Raw genomic sequence first — 18528 nt, 5'->3', positions numbered from 1 at the left:
AATTTTGTGTGTAAGCGCATGTTTATTTCCTTCTACTATTCATTTGATAAGCCTAATTCCATTTAAGCAAGCAATAGGTTCCAAACCTAATATGCATAGTTCATTCTTTAGAAAAAGTCTTGCCAAGAGCGCGTCGCGTTGTGACCCAAAGATGGCCCCGAAAATAGTTACGTGACTAGATACACCCCTGAGGGGGCAATAAGAAATATGTAATATGGCAGGTGCGATAAGCAATAGGTTCCAAAGCTAATATGCATAGTTCATTCTTTAGAAAAAGTCTTGCCAAGAGGCATCGCGTTGTGACCCAAAAATGGCCCCGAAAATAGTTGCGTGACTAGATACACCCCTGAGGGGGCCAGTAAGAAATATGTAATATGGCAAGTGCGATCAACGAAAGGGGTTTTATATTTTTATGAATTTACAAATAAAAAACATACATAAGGGGTTTTTTAATTCAAAAAGTAAAAATTTTCATACATACGGGATACTTTAATCATCTCAAAATTTAGAGAAGGGGTGTATATAGGTTATAAAAATCCGTAGTTAGGAAATTTTTTTTCTGCTTGAACGCACATGCTATATGGGCTTTTGACATAGTGGCCCTCCCTAGGCTACACCCAAGCAAACGTTGAATTTGAAGCATAACTATTGGTATACATTCAACCTTAAACCTCAAATCTTGAGATGAGTGTTAGTGAAGGGTTGATGTTGACTCTGCAAGGTACTCTACTTATTAGGAAAATCATATACTTTCTAGTTCCTTTAGTTGTCCTACTTCACCTACTTAGATCACTGTTCACCATGCAGGTAGACCCTTCACACTAGCAACCATCTTGATTGTAGTAGGACCTTTAACTTAACTTTGGTGGCATGTTGATGTTAGTGATACCAAATATATAATGTGTTAGACTATGAGTATAACCCTTTATACAAAGCCAATGCTTGAGTTTAGGGTGGTTTAAAGCAAATTCAAGGCTTAGTTACACAATCATTCAATTGTCCCTATCAATCCGTAATAGCTATTTATATACGTTTCATGGAGAGAAAGTTTTATATAGGTAGTCAATTATAGGTAGCAAAGTTTGCCAGGCCCCAACACAAAAAAGAAGTGAAGTAAAATTTGCAAGATTTGAAATTCATATTCTAAAAATGTTAAAAATTTGCTTCAATTAGTGGATTTACTATTTTTGTTCAAGATAGGTAAGAACTATATTTTTAAATAGTATTTTACTTTGTCAATATTGGGAAACTTTTAAAAGTAAGCTATATACCCTCTATATGCTGCATTATTTATTAGTCTACATTATTTACAATCATACATGCCTTGAACTCATTGGAGGGATCAATGATAACTCAAAATAAATATAGGCAATTTAATAACTATGTTTGAGATTAGTGATGAGAGAATTCACATCAAGAATAAATGTAAACAGCCCAATAGATGGATTTCACCACCTACAATATAGTAGGCCCTTAAACATGGAAATGCTAGTAGAATTATGGAGGAAAGAGTAGAAAACATGTGAAAATCTTTGCATGTGTACTAGGGGACATGGCCTATTTTGGAATCACCAATGCTAGTAGATGGTCTCCTAAAAGACATCACAAGAGCTTTCCTGTGATGAAGGCGAGGGCATGTCCACTTAAAAATGGAAAAAATCAATCAAGGAGGTGAGGAAAGCTTTTTGCAATCTGTTGTCGTTATTGAATCCTTTACATGGAAGACATATCACACATTAAAATTCTATCCTAATCATTCCTTACAAACATCACTAAAGATTCAACACCATACTAACATGACCACATTAAGGTCGACATTCAAGGGCAAATCCTATAATTTCCCTTGAGGGATCAAGAGCAAGTCATGATAAGTGACATTGCTGCAAACATTGTAGACAACTATTTGAAACATGAGAGTTGCAACATCTTTGTGGTTTTATGGGGAATGTTGCCTTAGCAACTAACACCAATAGCTCAACAATATGGGATTTACAAGACAACATATTTAACTACAATCAATATTACAATGGCCCTCATGTGTTAGCTGAATAGGTTTTGGATGGTAAAGAAGAGAACCTACCATGCCCAAAATTAAGGAAAAATAATGCAACATTAAATATTTACAAGGATTGATGAGTTGTTGTAGGAAGTTACATAAAAAATGTGTTGACTGCATATATCGTAGGGAACATGGCATGTTTTTGTAGCCCCAATGCTAGGTGTTGTCGCCCATGCCATGTTTTTATAAAGCCATTGCTAGGGGTCGATCTCTCATAGTAATCACAAGGCATTTTTAATGAGCCTTGAGGGGGTGAGGGCACACAGTCAAACAATAAATGCAGGAAGGGCCTTTCGAATTGGTCACGATGCAAGATGATGTGAAGATAATTATACTTTTTAATAACATATTTATGTTGAGGCCAGCTCAATATGACTGTTGATGTGACATTGTTTCAAGCTTCCCAACATATTGAGACAATCTCAGATGATCGTAGCATGGATCCAAAAAACAACTCATCATATAGCACGCCATGTGATGGGAAATTCGAAGAAGAAGTGTGATGGATCATGTTATGGTGTGCTAGGGAAGTCCAAGAAGATAGAGTGAATACAATAGGAGACAGCTCACGTATGAGTGTCCACCAAGGGGAAGGGTTGGTCTCCTAAAGGGAAAGGGGGGATGGAGAGGAAAAAGTAAAGGAGTGGAACTGTCAAAGGGAGACTCGAGGAAAGACAGGTAAGGAAGCTTTGGATCTGGTGCAAGAGATGAGTTGGAGAGGGGGGTTAAAATAAGGGTGGCTGGTCTAACGCGTTAAAATAAGAGCGGCTGGCTAAACGCGTTAGACAGGAGGGAGGCAACTTCTTGGAAAGTTAGAATGCAGTGGTATATATAACTGCCAAAGCTCTGACTTTCCCTTCACCACAAAGCTCACAACTTAATTGCTCTCATATACAAGCTTTCAGTTGAATTATATGTCTAGGCAAACCAATCTCTTGCAGCTTCTGCTGCTCCTCCTCCTCCACTTCCACCTCCACTCCTCCATAGCTAGACCCCTCCTCTCAGTCCCTCGTATGCTCTCCCTCGTCCCTTCCTCCCCCCTCTCCCTCCCCTACCACCATGGCCCCCTCCTCACCCACAACAAACTCCACCTCCATTGCCTCTTCTACGGCTCCTTCTCCCCTTCCCAACTTTCCGTCGTCACCGATTTCATTTCCTCCCTCCACCCCAAAGCTCGCTCCCCCTCTCCCTCCGTCGCCACCTGGTGGAAAATCGCTCGTGCCTACAAGGACCTCTCTAGTGCCGCCGTCTCCGGTCGCATCTCTCTCGGCCGTGTCTTCTCCGACTCCTCCTATAGCATGGGCAAGACTCTGACTAAGATGGACATCGCCAGCCTCCTGGAGCATTCCCTCGCTTCTGGTGTCCTGCCCACCGGCTCCAATGCCGTCTACCTTATTCTCACCGCCGACGATGTCCTCGTGGAGGACTTCTGTATGAATCCCTGTGGTCTCCATAGCGCTATTACGTCTCCTGTAGGCTCTCATCAGTCCTTGCCCTACATCTGGGTGGGCAACTCAGCCACCCAATGCCCAGGCTTTTGCGCCTGGCCCTACGCCGTCGCTCCCGAACTCAGCCCTCCTAACGTCCCAGCTCTTGTTTCCCCCAACGGCGACGTGGGAATGGATGGCGTGGTCATTGTCATCGCCACGCTTCTGGCTGGCACAGCCACCAATCCCTTCAGCACCGGCTACTTTCAAGGAGATCCCACTGATCCGCTAGAAGCCGTTACCGCCTGCGCGGGCATGTTTGGGAAGGGCTCCTACCCTGGGTATCCGGGGGAACTGCTGGTGGACAATGCTACGGATGCCCGCTACAATGCCAACGGAATCAACAATCGCATGTTTTTGCTACCTGCGATGTGGAGTCCGTCTACGCTGGCATGCCAGACGTTAGTGTGATCTTTCTTCTCTCGCGGTTCACGTTTGTTGATTACAGGAGCCATTCACGTTGAAGTTCGAAATTGAGCTGGATCATTTATTTGATCTCTCTGTCGACGTCAGCCTGCAAGAGTGCTGCAATCCGGTAGCACAGTGCCCGAAAACATACAGAGCACGAGTCCAAGCAAAATGACCAAGAGCAGCAGCAAAATGGAGAGGCCACGTAAATATCTAAAGAAGGATTCATAAGGGAAGACTAAGCTGGGCGGCCAAAAGAAATTAAACGGCCTCAAGAAGGAAGGGCCAGCAGGTTACAATGTGGTTACACGAACTGTGTGATATGCAAATTGTTTCTCATCCCTCATATATGTTGAGGTTCCTAACTTACATGTAATGAGTTTTATAAATAAAAATTGGAAGCTCCTACATCTTCTAAGGTTCATATCTGTTTATTGTACGTATAAGATTGTTCTCATCATGTTCCCGTACTCGACAAGACGAGGCAAATTAGAGGACTGAATTGTTCACAACTAGAGTAGATGACCATTAGATCTTGGGTTGCCAAAGCTTCATCCCCTTGTAGAGAAACCCACATTGTACTAGCATGTCCATAAACACTAGGGAATGACATTTGGAAAAATGAGAAGCGCAATCAAACTTGGATGCTAGACACTAAGCAAATGGAATCCAATATGTACTTTAACTTGGAGAAAGACGAGTTGGCATGCATGGAAAGTTTTAGGAAAGAGAAAAAGAAGGGGAAGTAGTGAATGAATCAGAAGAACAAGAACAAGAAAAGGTAGCACTGCAATTGATAGTAAAGGATCTAACTAGTAACAATTGATAATAAAGGAGCTAAGAGTTGGGAATGAAATATTAAGATTTTAAAAACAAGAATCATAGGGGTAACAATGGAATTTTTAGTGGCATAAATAGCAATACATAGATATGAAGAATGCTCTTTAGCAATTGTAATAGAACTATGACTCCCTATTGTAGGAAAAGTTACAATGGCAAACAGATAAAGGTATTTGGAGGATAGGCTCAAAGACTAGGAACAAGGCTCCTCTTTATTTTTAAAAAAAGTTTAATCTTTACCTCATCTTCACAAGAATATTATAGGGGGAGGGACAAAATGCTCCTCACCCTTAGAGTACATGTTGCAATGGCCACAAAGGGCTAAATCCACACACAAGTGGGAAGCCAAAATGGAATGCATATAATGCCTAAATGTAAGAAGCCATCATATCCCCATGCAAGTGTTAGGGATTAACGTCCTTCATGGAGTGGCTAGGTATTCAGGTGTGGGATCCTTGAACATGGCTCTCCAAAAGGAGCTACAAAGCCTCCATGGCAGATGCCCGTTAGTCATGTTACACATGGCAACTCAATATTAAACAGCTAAGGTCCTCTTGTCAGTAGGACTAAACACCCCATAATAAACTTGTCTTGCATTATGGGAATTTTGGACTCGAAATGGGCCTCTTGGATTAAGCCCTCTAGATTGTGATTAGCAAACCAGCCAATGTGAAGGCTTGGACATTAAAAGAATGGAAAACTCCAAATTAGCCTCTCGTTGGTAGAGAGACCTAGTCCATTGGTCCCCACTAGGCTCCCACTTGCCTCCCTCTTGTGATCCCCACCGCTACCTCGGGCATTTACTTTCTACCTTGCAAACTTTTGGTTAGTTGGCTTATGGAACCGATCATGTCACTTGTTGGAAACTCGAGAAATGTAAACTCGTATTTATCACATCACAACATCAAGCCAAACATCGAATTGAGTACATGATATCACTCTCTCACTCAAAATATTACACGACCTGAAGTGCATGCAATATAATCAACAATATTAATTAGACACTGAAATAACACTCTCAATTCATTTGAGAACAAGCACAACCGAAATGGGTTTGTCGGCCTTATAAGAAAGCTTTAAAATATCTAAACCTGAGAGAAAGCCAGCCAGTTGGATGATCCACAAGAGCTCTACAAAACCAAAGACTGGGAACATAATCTCATTTTTGCTTGATCAGAGAGTTTGGACAAAGAGGGAGAGAATTATTTTTTTACTTAACTATTGACTCCACAAAGTTTTGGCAAAGCAAGGACACACTAGTACTACTACAACAATGTGAACAGGTACTGTATACATATATAAAAATACTCACTTTTCAATAATTGATACCTTCAATGCAAGGAAAATAACATGTTTGTATGTGTTTAAATTAGGTTGTCTATCAACCAATGGTAGATAATAATAGGTGGTGGCACGTCATACCTATTACGCCATGTTCCAAAGTGATGTATAGTACATTTACTGCTGGTGGACAATGCTACGGATGCCCGCTACAATGCCAACGGAATCAACAATCGCATGTTTTTGCTACCTGCGATGTGGAGTCCGTCTGTGGAGTCCGTCTACGCTGGCATGCCAGACGTTAGTGTGATCTTTCTTTTGTCACGGTTCACGTTTGTTGATTACAGGAGCCATTCACGTTGAAGTTCGAAATTGAGCTGGATCATTTATTTGATCTCTCTGTCGACGTCAGCCTGCAAGAGTGCTGCAATCCGGTAGCACAGTGCCCGAAAACATATAGAGCACGAGTCCAAGCAAAATGACCAAGAGCAACAGCAAAATGGAGAGGCCACGTAAATATCTAAAGAAGGATTCATGAGGGAAGACTAAGCTGGGCGGCCAAAAGAAATTAAACGGCCTCAAGAAGGAAGGGCCAGCAGATTACAATGTGGTTACACGAACTGTGTGATATGCAAATTGTTTCTCATCCCTCATATATGTTGAGGTTCCTAACTTACATGTAATGAGTTTTATAAATAAAAAATGGAAGCTCCTACATCTTCTAAGGTTCATATCTGTTTATTGTACGTATAAGATTGTTCTCATCATGTTTCCGTACTCAACAAGACGAGGCAAATTAGAGGACGGAATTGTTCACAACTGGAGTAGATGACCATTAGATCTTGGGTTGCCAAAGCTTCATCGCCTTTTAGAGAAACCCACATTGTACTAGCATGTCCATAAACACTAGGGAATGACATTTGGAAAAATGAGAAGCGCAATCAAACTTGGATGCCAGACACTAAGCAAATGGAATCCAATATAGTACTTTAACTTGGAGAAAGACGAGTTGGCATGCATGGAAAGTTTTAGGAAAGAGAAAAAGAAAGGGAAGTAGTGAATGAATCAGAAGAACAAGAACAAGAAAAGGTAGCACTACAATTGATAGTAAAGGATCTAACTAGTAACAATTGATAATAAAGGAGCTAACAGTTGGGAATGAAATATTAAGATTTTAAAAACAAGAATCATAGGGGTAACAATGGAATTTGTAGTGGCACAAATAGCAATACATAGATATGAAGAATGCTCTTTAGCAATTGCAATAGAACTATGACTCCCTACTGTAGGAAAAGTTACAATGGCAAACAGATAAAGGTATTTGGAGGATAGGCTCAAAGACTCTAGGAACAAGGCTCCTCTTTATTTTAAAAAAAAGTTTAAGCTTTACCTCATCTTCACAAGAATATTATAGGGGGAGGGACAAAATGCTCCTCACCCTTAGAGTACATGTTGCAATGGCCACAAAGGGCTAAATCCCACACACAAGTGGGAAGCCAAAATGGAATGCATATACTACCTAAATGTAAGAAGCCATCATATCCCCATGCAGTAGCTAGGGATTAACGTCCTTCATGAAGTGGCTAGGTATTTAGGTGTGGGATCCTTGAACATGGCTCTCCAAAAGGAGCTACAAAGCCTCCATGGCAGATGCCCACTAGTCATGTTACACATGGCAATTCAATATTGAAGAGCTAAGGTCCTCTTGTTAGTAGGACTAAACACCCCATAATAAACTTGTCCTGCATTAGGGAAATTTTGGACTCAAAATGTACCTCTTGTATTAAGCCCTCTAGATTGTGATTAGCAAACCAGCCAATGTGAAGGCTTGGATAGTAAAAGAATGGAAAACTCCAAATTGGCCTCTCGTTGGTGGAGAGACCTAGTCCGTTGGTCCCCACTAGGCTCCCACTTGCCTCCCTCTTGTGATACCCACTGCTACCTCGGGCATTTACTTTCTACCTTGCAAACTTTTGGTTAGTTGGCTTATGGAACCGATCATGTCACTTGTTGGAAACTCGAGAAATGTAAACTCGGATTTATCACATCACAACATCAAGCCAAACACGGAATTGAGTACATGATATCACTCTCTCACTCAAAATACTACACGACCTGAAGTGGATGCAATATAATCAACAATATAAAGACACTAAAATAACACTCTCAATTAATTTGAGAACAAGCACAACTGAAATGGGTTTGTCGGCCTTATAAGAAAGCTTTAAAATATATAAACCTGAGAGAAGGCCAGCCGGTTGGATGATCCACAAGAGCTCTACAGAACCAAAGACTGGGAACATAATCTCATTTTTGCTTGATGAGAGAGTTTGGACAAAGAGGGAGAGAATTATTTTTTTGCTTAACTATTGACTCCACAAAGTTTTGGCAAAGCAAGAAGGACACACTAGTACTACTGCAACAATGTGAATAGGTACTGTATACATATATAAAAATACTCACTTTTCAATATTTGATACCTTCGATGCAAGGAAAATAACATGTTTGTATGTGTTTGAATTAGGTTGTCTATCAACCAATGGTAGATAATAATAGGTGGTGGCACATCATACCTATTACGCCATGTTCCAAAGTGATGTATAGTACATTTACTAATATGGAGCGTATGGATGATGAGCATGGCCATGGAGGTGATGATGATCTTGATACGAGAGAGGAGGATGATCATGAGATAGGAGATACAGATATTCAGGCCATTACCCATGAGGATGAGCCTACCATTGGTGATGCTTATTTCGATGAGCATAATAGCACAAGTAGTAGTGGGCTAAATGTATTTGTAGATCTCTACATTGGTTTGGATATTGAAGTAGATAGTTTGGCAAGGGTTGATCTCATTGAGGATGAGATCGGAACCATAGCCCATCATTAATATTGGCAAAACTATTTTATATATTGTCTCATTCTCCTCACATCACTTAATTTTTGTATATGTGGGTTTGGCAAAAATCATATTATCATGTGACACGTGCATAGCATTGATATTTTTTTTAAATTATGTGCTTTGGTAATCATGGGCAATGTTTGGAAAGGGGTGATGCACATTTATCGCTATGTGTTTATAAACGCGTCTAAATACGAATCTAAAAGAGAGTGTAGATGCGCTATTAGTTGCGTTAATAACCACGCTAATAGACACACTTGTATTTTCACTAATTCTATTTGTGCCTATAGACACGCTCGCTATTTTGCATGTCTATCAGGTGCATGTATAGTTTCTTTGTCTTGTTGTGATGTACCACATTCATTCAAAAGGAGGGGTATTTTATTTTAGCTTTTGGAGATATTTTACAAGATTATAATTATAGAAGGGATTTTTTAATTCAACTTTAGAAAAAAAACATGTTATTTTTTAAGTAAGGAGGGGTGTCTTTATTGGGGAGAAATTGGGTAATACCCCTTGAAAGCACTTGATACCTAGTGTAGGCTTAGTAGTATACCACCAAGAGCTAGAAATTATGGGAGCATCGTTTGGTTTAAGTTTCAATGCACAAAATATTGGGCCGTGGGAAATCCAAAGACCTTCCAGCTAGACCAAAACTAAAGTCCATATTTAAATAAAGGATGATCATTCATGTATAAACACCATTTCCAAAGGAGTGAATACTAAACTCTAGACATAAATAAAGGAAAACTATAATCATTTAAGAATCAACATTTCCATAGGAATGAAGATGAGAACAGGTAGATGGGCCTGGGAGGAGTAATAGTTGGGGAGTTAGGAGTGGTGAGCGTTGGATTTTTTTAAGTATTGTGATGAAGCCTCAGAAGCTATCAGATTAAAATCTTTCAATATAATGAAAGGGTGATTCCTCTTTACATTAAGTTGTCTAGCTCTTACCATGTGAATCATGTAGATCAACCCTTTGAATAATCTGAACCTCACAACGTTGTGCTATATTCCCCTTCAATGTGTAATTATTCCCCTCACTGCACAACGAATCACGTATGAATCATTTGAGTAATTTGAAGTTATGGCATTGCATAGCTATTCTCCTTCCATACAAGTGTGCCATTTTTCCTAAGAAGGAATCCAATGATCAAAAGTGCTCCACAATTGTCATGAAAGAGATGATCATCATAAGATATTTATTTCTATTTCTCTAATAATCTTTCACTCTAAGCAGCGGTTGAAGTAGGATAGTTTGTATGCTTGAAGGTGCTAGTGGTCATGTAGTGAAGGGCTTGAAGGTGCTAGTGGTCATGTAGTGAAGGACAACTATTGGTAAACTTCCAACCTTGAACCCAAAACATACTTTCTAGTCCCTTTAGTGTCTATATATCTCATGCTATCAATTAGATCATTGTTCACACACAATAGAGCCTTCATAGTGCGAATCAACTTGATTGTAGTAGAACCTTTACCTTAACTTCAATGACATCTACACCTAAATTACTAATATCAAATATATAATGTGCTGGATTACCACCATAACCCTTTATATAAATCCAATACTTGATTTACCATAATTAATTAAAGAAAATTGGAGGCTTGTTTGCACAATCCTTCAATTCGTACTTTCAATCCATAATAGCTATTGATATGGGCTTCATGGAGGAAAGTACTATACTCGTAGTCGCAGTTTGTATGCCCTAACACTCAAAATAAGTGAAGTGATATTTGCAAGGTTTGAAATGGGTTTGAAACTTTTAACTTTCGTAAATTTATTGGATTTACATATTTTTTGTCAATCTTTGTAAGAAATATATTTTAAAATAGCATTTTACTTTGTCAATATGGTGAAGCGGTTTAGAATAAGCTACAATATGAACTTTGGACATCACATTATTTAAATTCCATATTCTTTAACAACCTCCATGCTTTGACGAAGGGATCCATGATAACTCAAAATAAATCAAACGATAAATGCATATGACCCAATACACAACAAGACAAAGCACCCATAGACGCGCACACAGACGCGTTTCATGAACTAAATAAAAAACTTACGGGCGCATCTATTTGCGTGTCTATTTGCGCATCTAGAGACCCGCGTCTAATTGCGCATCTATATATCATACTTACGCACGTATAGATGCGCAGTTAGACACATAAATAGACGCGCTTATAAACTCTTTTATAGACGCACATATAGACGCAAGTCGAACAGACAGACGTGAATATAAACGCGTTTTTAAACGCACTGATAGACCCGCTTTTTTTTATTTTAAATTTTACAGAATATTGTGTATGTTGTGTATGCTATATAGTTACAAGAATCCCATATCCACATTCTGTAATTCAATTCTTACAGCCAACCGCATTTTAATTACAATTCCAAATAAAATATTACAACTCCAAATGCAATAAAATTGAAAGCTCGAAAAGTGCTTGTATATACATATAGCACGAAGCTAAGCCACATCATGTGGCTTCAAGTACAAAAAATAAGGAAGCTAAGCCACGTCATGTGGCTTCAAGTACAAAAAATAAGAGGAGTCTATATACAAGAGGCACGAAGCCAAGCCAGTGGCTTTAAGTACAAAAAAGAGTAGCTAGCACTACTTCTACGACTAATCCTTGCTACTTTCCACGCTCCCTTCTGCGCTCCCTTCTGTGCCTCCTTCCTCGTCTTCCTCGTCGTCTTGTGCATGGGCCTGTAAATAAGGGACAACATATATCAATGTATGAAAAATCAAATCTTTACTTATAATTTTGGCATTATTTAATTACTTTCAAATACTTGGGGGGCCGCTCCAGTAGCTCGGCTATACTGCTCCTCAGTAATCAAGCCGTCATCATAGAAGTGCCTCCATGTGTCTCCTCTGTGATGGTGGCGGTGGTAGGCTGTCTCCACTGGAGTAGGGTATCTTCCCACGATCTCAAGCTGCATGACCGCGACACACTTTGTGGAGGGATTAGTACAAAGAAAAAACCAACCTCCTAATAAACTACATAAGAAATATAATTTGAGATCGATACTTATAAATTGGGCCTCCCATGATTCAATACCCCCTGCTCCAAAATGCGCGCTTCCATATTCCTCCATCTGGATCCTCCGTGCCTCCATGTGCTGCAGACTGGGGTCCTCCCTCGCTGACTTCATTGCCTTCTTCCACTCACGCTTGTGAGCGGTGTGGGGCGGCGGCCCCTTGGTGGTTGACCTACCTCAAGCCTGGCAAGCTCCGCTAGTGCCTGCCTCTTAAGCGAAGATCTTTTATTGCTAAGTATCGTAACAATCTTTGACTTCCCCCATTTATCTGTGAACTGGCGATTAGGGGGGTTAGAATACCTAGAGCGAACAGTAGTGAGGGTCTCATCAGCCAACCTCTTTAGGTGGTCTTTATAGTGGATAAAGCAATCTCTGTAATTGTTAGCAATTATAGAGCGCATGAAGGCCATGATGTCCTTCCCCCGCGCATCCATCAAAATGCCTCCTATTTGAGTGATGTCATAATAAATCGTACCATCACCCAGAGGCACGTCTAAATCATCTAAATCATCCTTCTCCTCATCGCTAAATGGCCCAAAGCACTGTGCCATGCATCCGCCACCGCTCTCCCTACTACTACGCCTGCTACCCTGTCGTGTCGAGCTCGTACGCTGTGGCCACTCGTAGCTGGGGACTGCACGGGACTACGCTGATCACTCGTAGCTGGAGAACCGAGTCTCGATGGCTGGGGAGTACGTCGACGGCGCGCCGAGACAGAAGGACCTCCTGACGGCATGGGGAAAGGGGCATAAGACGGGATGGCAGAAGGGACATAAGACGGCATGGGGAAAGGGGCATAAAATGGTACAGGGGAAGGGGCATAAGACGGCTGTGCTGACTCCGCTGAGGTGATCTCAGGCGGTGTGGGGTGGCTCGGAGTCTGTAGTGCCGACTCCTGGGGAGTGTTAAGAGTACCCGTCATATACCCGTATAACTCCGCAGGACTAGGAGGGTGCCCTAAAAGATTATATAAGTCCTTCCAAATAGATTCCCGGGGATCAGGTGAGCTAGAAGCGCTTCCTGGCCACATGTTGAACTGGAAAAAAGGAAAAAAATCTATTACTGATGAGCTGAGAAGAAAGGGGAAGAAAAAAGAGGCTTACTGTCAGAGCACATCTATAGACCTGTCTGATTTGCGCATCTATAGACGCGTCTAACAGAGCATCTAACAGTGCGTCTAACATTGCGTTTAATAGTGCGTCTAACAGTGCATTTAATAGTGCGTCTAACAGTGCATATAATAGTGCGTCTAACAGTGCATCTGTGTGAGCGTCTATAGATGCGTCTGTGTGTGTCTGCAACAAGCCAGACGTGCGGTTAGATGCGCCTGTAGACGCGCTTTTAAACGCACCCTGAGACGCGCCTATAGACGCGCTCCGACAGGCGAGATTTCTAAAAAGTCGAAAAGGACATTGCGCCCGACATAAAAACGTGACGCTCATACCTAGATCCTGCGTTTCCTGGATGCGAGAAAGTACAAAACTGGAAAGAGCAAACTTCCAAACAAGAACAACTTCAAAAGGACTTACTTGGATAAAGGTATGGAAGGTTCTTCTTTCTTTTCCAAACTTGCTTCTTCTCCTTGTTTGTACTCCTCCTCTCCTTTAAGCTTGGAAGTAAGTGTAGGTACGGTCCCTTTCTCTTGAGTGAAAGCTTGGAAGTCTGTATGGGAGGCTCTCTCTTAAGCTTCGAATCTATGGAACTGCTAATAAAGAAGGAAGGAAGCCGCTCGCGAAGTTTAAGTAATGTAAAGAAAAGCAAAGCGAGCGGCGTGCCGAAAAGCAGGTTTAAAAGCCGCGTCTATAGTCGCGTCTATTAGCGCGTCTATAGGCGCGTCTAAATACATAGAGTAGACGCGCATTTAGACGCGCCGTTAGACACGATGTTAGACACGACTATAGACGCGGCGATAGACACAACGCAAAGTTTAAATTAAGCATTTGAAGAAGAGCAAATTTGGTGGGTTGTTTGTTTGTAGGATGTCTCCATCTTCAACAAGTAGCTCCAGTGAGGATAAATCCCTCCGTATCCACCATCGCGAAATGTGGTTGGAGCAAAAAATCAAATGTCTGTGTGATCGATGTCAAGGAAACATGTATCGTGCACGCATGATTACACTCAATCATATCTCAAAGTATGGAGAATGGGATGTGACCGTAAACAGGGTAAGGGTTTGTAAGTTAAGGTTGATTGAGATACCTATGGGTGTTCATATGTTTGAGTTATGATCCCGTTTTAATTTGATACAGGATGCAGTGCCACACCCGCACATGTTACCCTATGCCCGTCGTGAGGAGGCGAAGCATCGGCGATATGAGGTGGGATCTTCAGGAGGGACCGTTATGGATGCATGGAGTGATGGTGATAGTAGCCCTCCGCCATTACCTCATGAAGCCGTGGAGGAGGAGGTGTTTGATGATATGGTGCGGGATTTATATGTCCATCAAGGGAGGGATAATAGTATGGAGCAGGATGATCTTTTTACCGCAGCATCGTCTCCACTGTTTGAGGGGTGCACATTCTCTGTTCTACGTGCCTCCCTTGAGTTACTAAACTTGCAAACCATCTATGGATGGAGCAATGCAAGTTTGAATGCATTACTCAAGTAAGCTTTAAAGTCGATTTTGCAAACATGGTGAATTATGCTAGTGGGTCAATTACTCGAATGCTTTTCCTCATCTATGGTCTTCACGTGCAGGCTATTGTGTAAAATGCTTCCAAGGGAGAATAAATTACCGACCTCAAGAGATATGGCAAGGCAACATGTGACCTCTCTTCGAGGATTAGATTACAAGCGCATCCATGCATGTGTCAACGATTGTGTTTTGTTTTGTGGACTACACAAGGATGCAAGAGAGTGTCCTACTTGTGGAGAGGCAAGATATAGAGCAGATCTCAAAACCTTGGACGTGCCTCGTAAGGGATTGCGACATTTTCCCATAATCCCTCGCATCCAACATATGTTCAAGTGCAAATCTATTGCAGAGCTCATGTCATGGCATTCCTCCCATCGATCAACCGATGGCAAGTGGACAACTCCCGCGGACTCTCCTGCATGGAAGCATATTGAAGACACATGGCCAAGCTTCAAGGAAGAACCTAGGAGCTTGAGACTTGGATTGGGTATGGACGGTGTGAACCCATTTGGTCTCAAAAGCACGCCTTACAGTGTATGGCCAGTAGTATTGGTGAATTACAATCTTCCAACCTCTATGGCTATTAAGAAAGGACATGTCATGCTGTCCCTTCTAATTCCAGGGAAACATAAAGTCAAAAACCCTGATGTTTATTTGGAGCCTTTGATTGATGAGCTAGAGATACTTTGGAGAGGTATCAAGGTGCATGATGTGAGTAGGCCTCCCTCGTCACGAGACTTCAACTGCAAAGCAGTCTTGATGTGGACGATGCATGACTTCCCAGGCTATGGTGAGTGTTCAGGTAAGCATTGCATTTTTTAATTATGAATAGGCAAAGGACGTGGAACCCTAAACCCACCTTCCACTCTTAATTGCATCTATTGTTCAGGTCTCACTACATCGAGTTACCATGCATGTCCTGTTTGTGGTCCTTCGCTAGTTGCCTCATGGGTAGATGCATTGAATAAGGTCATCTATGAGAATCACCATCGATTTCTCCCACCTAATCATCCTAGATATGTTGCCCCTTGGAATGAAGTCCTCCCACAATCACTCACCGCGGGAGATTGGATGAGAATTTGGGACGGTTCCACGACTCCTCCACCACTTGGCATGAGCCGGTAAGGGTTTGTAACTATTGGTTGGAAGTAAAGATTGGCTATATTGGTTGAAAGTAAAGATTGCATGCTAACACTTTATTTTGTTTAGATACTCCATCTTTTATCGTTTACCATATTGGTCCCACAATCACTTGCTTGATCCCATGCATATCTTCAAGAATGTGGCATCTACCATTTGGGAGCATTTGAATGGGACACGAGATTCGGCAGGCATAAGGGAGGATCTACGTACCACAGGGAGGATGCGTGAAGCTTGGCCTCAAGAGAGACCAAATGGGCGTGTTTTTTTACCTCGTGCACCGTGGATGTTATCAAAGCTAGAGATGGCGATGGTGAAGCACGCTATTACTACAATTCATACTCCCACTGGATGCATGAGGTGTTTGAAGGGAGCCTTCACAAAGAGCAAGAAAAGAGGTGTAGAGCAATTATATGGCTTGAAATCTCGTGATTGGCACAAGATGCTCCAAGTAAGTATTTTATATGCATAATATCTTTTTCCTTTCAAATTTGTGGGTGAATAGCTATAAGCAACTAATCAACCACCTCCTCGCAGGTTCAGTTCATGCTACCTACTAGCATTTCACGTAGTGCATCGAAGGACGTGAAAGATTGTATTTACAAGATGGGCGAGCTTGTGAGGTATGTGAGCTCAAAGGAAATAGATCCCACCACGCTTGAGAATGCTCGAGTTATGTCAGTGGAGGCGATTTGTTTAGTGGAGGAGACATTTCCACATTCTATTCTCACAAGCCAACTACATCTCATAGTACATTTGGTGGATGAGATTGCTATATGCGGTACTATACATGCATGATGGTTGTTCTTCCTCGAGCGCTTCATGAAGACCTTGAAGGGCTTCGTGAGACAAAATGCAAGACCCGAAGGTAGCATGGCCGAGGGTTGGTTGGTACAAGAGTCATTTGTATATATTTCTGAGTTTCTTGTTGATGTGGATAGCTCTCTCCCACGACTATGGAGAGATGATGAAGACCTAAGGATGACCTCTATTGTGCCTCAAGGAAAAGGACGCAACAAAGTAATAGACACGGAGTTGCATAATAGTATCAATCTCTTTTGCGTGCTTAATAGTGATGTAATGAAAAGATGGGTGACAAGATACGAGGATGCAAAGGCAAGAAGACAAGAAGAAAGGGCCCTCTTTTGTACACACCATGGATCTCGTGTGCCATACCCTCAGCATCTAAGAGGACTTCCAAAGGACATTCATGTGGATTGGCTACTTGATGAAATGGAGAAAGCAGAGAAAGACGAGGGGATGCATATCACAATGTAAGAATGGGAGTATGCTAGGGGATGCATGAGCAAGGTCGGTATATAGAATGTTATGCATAAGTTAGGAGCTTTTTATAATTTAGATTGCTTATTTAATTGATTTTTTCTTGGTGTAGTGCACTATGTTCAATGCTATATGGTGTGAGGGCAAGCATTTTCAAACACAACAGATTGATGATAAGAGAAACACACAAGATTGCGGCGTCATTGCTAGCTTTGAGGGAGCCAATGGAGCCATGGATGATTATTGTGGCATAATCCAAGATATCATTATGCTTGACTTTCGACGCTTCTTTGTGTATGTTTTCGATGTAAAGTGGTTTAAGGACGTGGTGGAAAGAGGCCCTAATGCAACAATCAAACGCCATGCAAGTGGCTTTGTAACTATTGACTCTACAAAGTTTTGGCAAAGTAGGAAGGACACACTAGTACTACCGCAACAATGTGAACAGGTACTGTGCACACACATAAAAATACTCGCTTTTAAATATTTGATGCAAGAAAAGTAACATGATTGTATTTGTGTTTGAATTAGGTTGTCTATCAACCAATGGTGGATAATAATAGATGGTGGCATGTCATACCTATTATGCCATGTTCCAAAGTGATGTATAGTACATTTACTAATATGGAGCGTATGGAGGATGATCATGGCCATGGACGTGATGATGACCGTGATACAAGAGAGGAGGATGATCATGAGATAGGAGATATAGATATTGAGCCCATTACCCGTGAGGACGAGCCTACCATTGGAGATGCTGATTTCGATGAGCACATGAGTGGCACAAGTAGTAGTGGGTTGAATGTATTTGTAGATCTAATCACTTGTTTGGATTTTGAAGTAGATAGTTTGGCAAGGGTTGATCTCATTGAGGATGAGATTGTGAACCGTAGCCCCACAATTGATATTGGCAAAACTATTTTACATATTGTCTCATTCTCCTCATCTCACTTAATTCTTGTATATGTGGGCTTGCAAAAAATTATGTGCTTTGGTAATCATGGGCAATGTTTGGAAAGCAATGATGTACACCAAAATCTCACTTTCTGTATTCTCTGGAGCGCGTCTATTTACGCGTCTAAATGCGCATCTGATTCTTAATGTAAATGCGCAAATAAACGCGCAAATACACGCGTAAATAGACACGCTAATAAACGGGATGTTAGATGGGCCCGTATTTTCCCAGGTCAAATGCGCAAATAGACGTGGTGATTTACGCGCAAATAGACGAGCGTTTAGATGCGCATTTAGATGCGCTCGTAATTTCTCTACTAAAGCAATGCCTATAGACGCGCGCTATTTTGCGCGTCTACCAAGCGCGTCTATAGTTGCTTTGTGTTGTTGTGATAGATGGATTTCACCACCTACCATATTGTAGGTCCTTAAGGATGGAAATGCTAGTAGAATGATGGAGGTCTTAAATTAATAAGCATTTAACACTA

At 41.4% G+C, this 18528-nt stretch overlaps 1 protein-coding gene across 1 annotated transcript; it reads left to right on the top strand.

The window, feature by feature from the left end:
• The first annotated feature begins 3027 nt into the window (after positions 1–3027).
• LOC147898440 (protein EXORDIUM-like 2) lies at positions 3028–4252 on the top strand. Its single transcript, XM_087379845.1, has one exon. It carries the CDS (start codon positions 3073–3075, stop codon positions 3955–3957), a length of 885 nt encoding a protein of 294 aa, XP_087235971.1. The 5' UTR covers positions 3028–3072; the 3' UTR covers positions 3958–4252.
• The last annotated feature ends 14276 nt before the right edge of the window (positions 4253–18528 follow it).

This window comes from Dipteris shenzhenensis, chromosome 9, assembly GCF_047967505.1.
Source record: "Dipteris shenzhenensis isolate YYH24624 ecotype China chromosome 9, Dip_SZ_1.0, whole genome shotgun sequence".
NCBI classification, from domain to species: domain Eukaryota; kingdom Viridiplantae; phylum Streptophyta; class Polypodiopsida; order Gleicheniales; family Dipteridaceae; genus Dipteris; species Dipteris shenzhenensis.
The sequence above is the reverse complement of the archived record's forward strand: the minus strand, read 5'-3'. Positions and strand labels throughout refer to the sequence as shown.

What these genes read in the sequence shown, in the direction of transcription:
- LOC147898440 (XM_087379845.1), top strand. Translation starts at nt 3,073, where the DNA reads ATGCTCTCCCTCGTCCCTTCCTCCCCCCTCTCCCTCCCCTACCACCAT.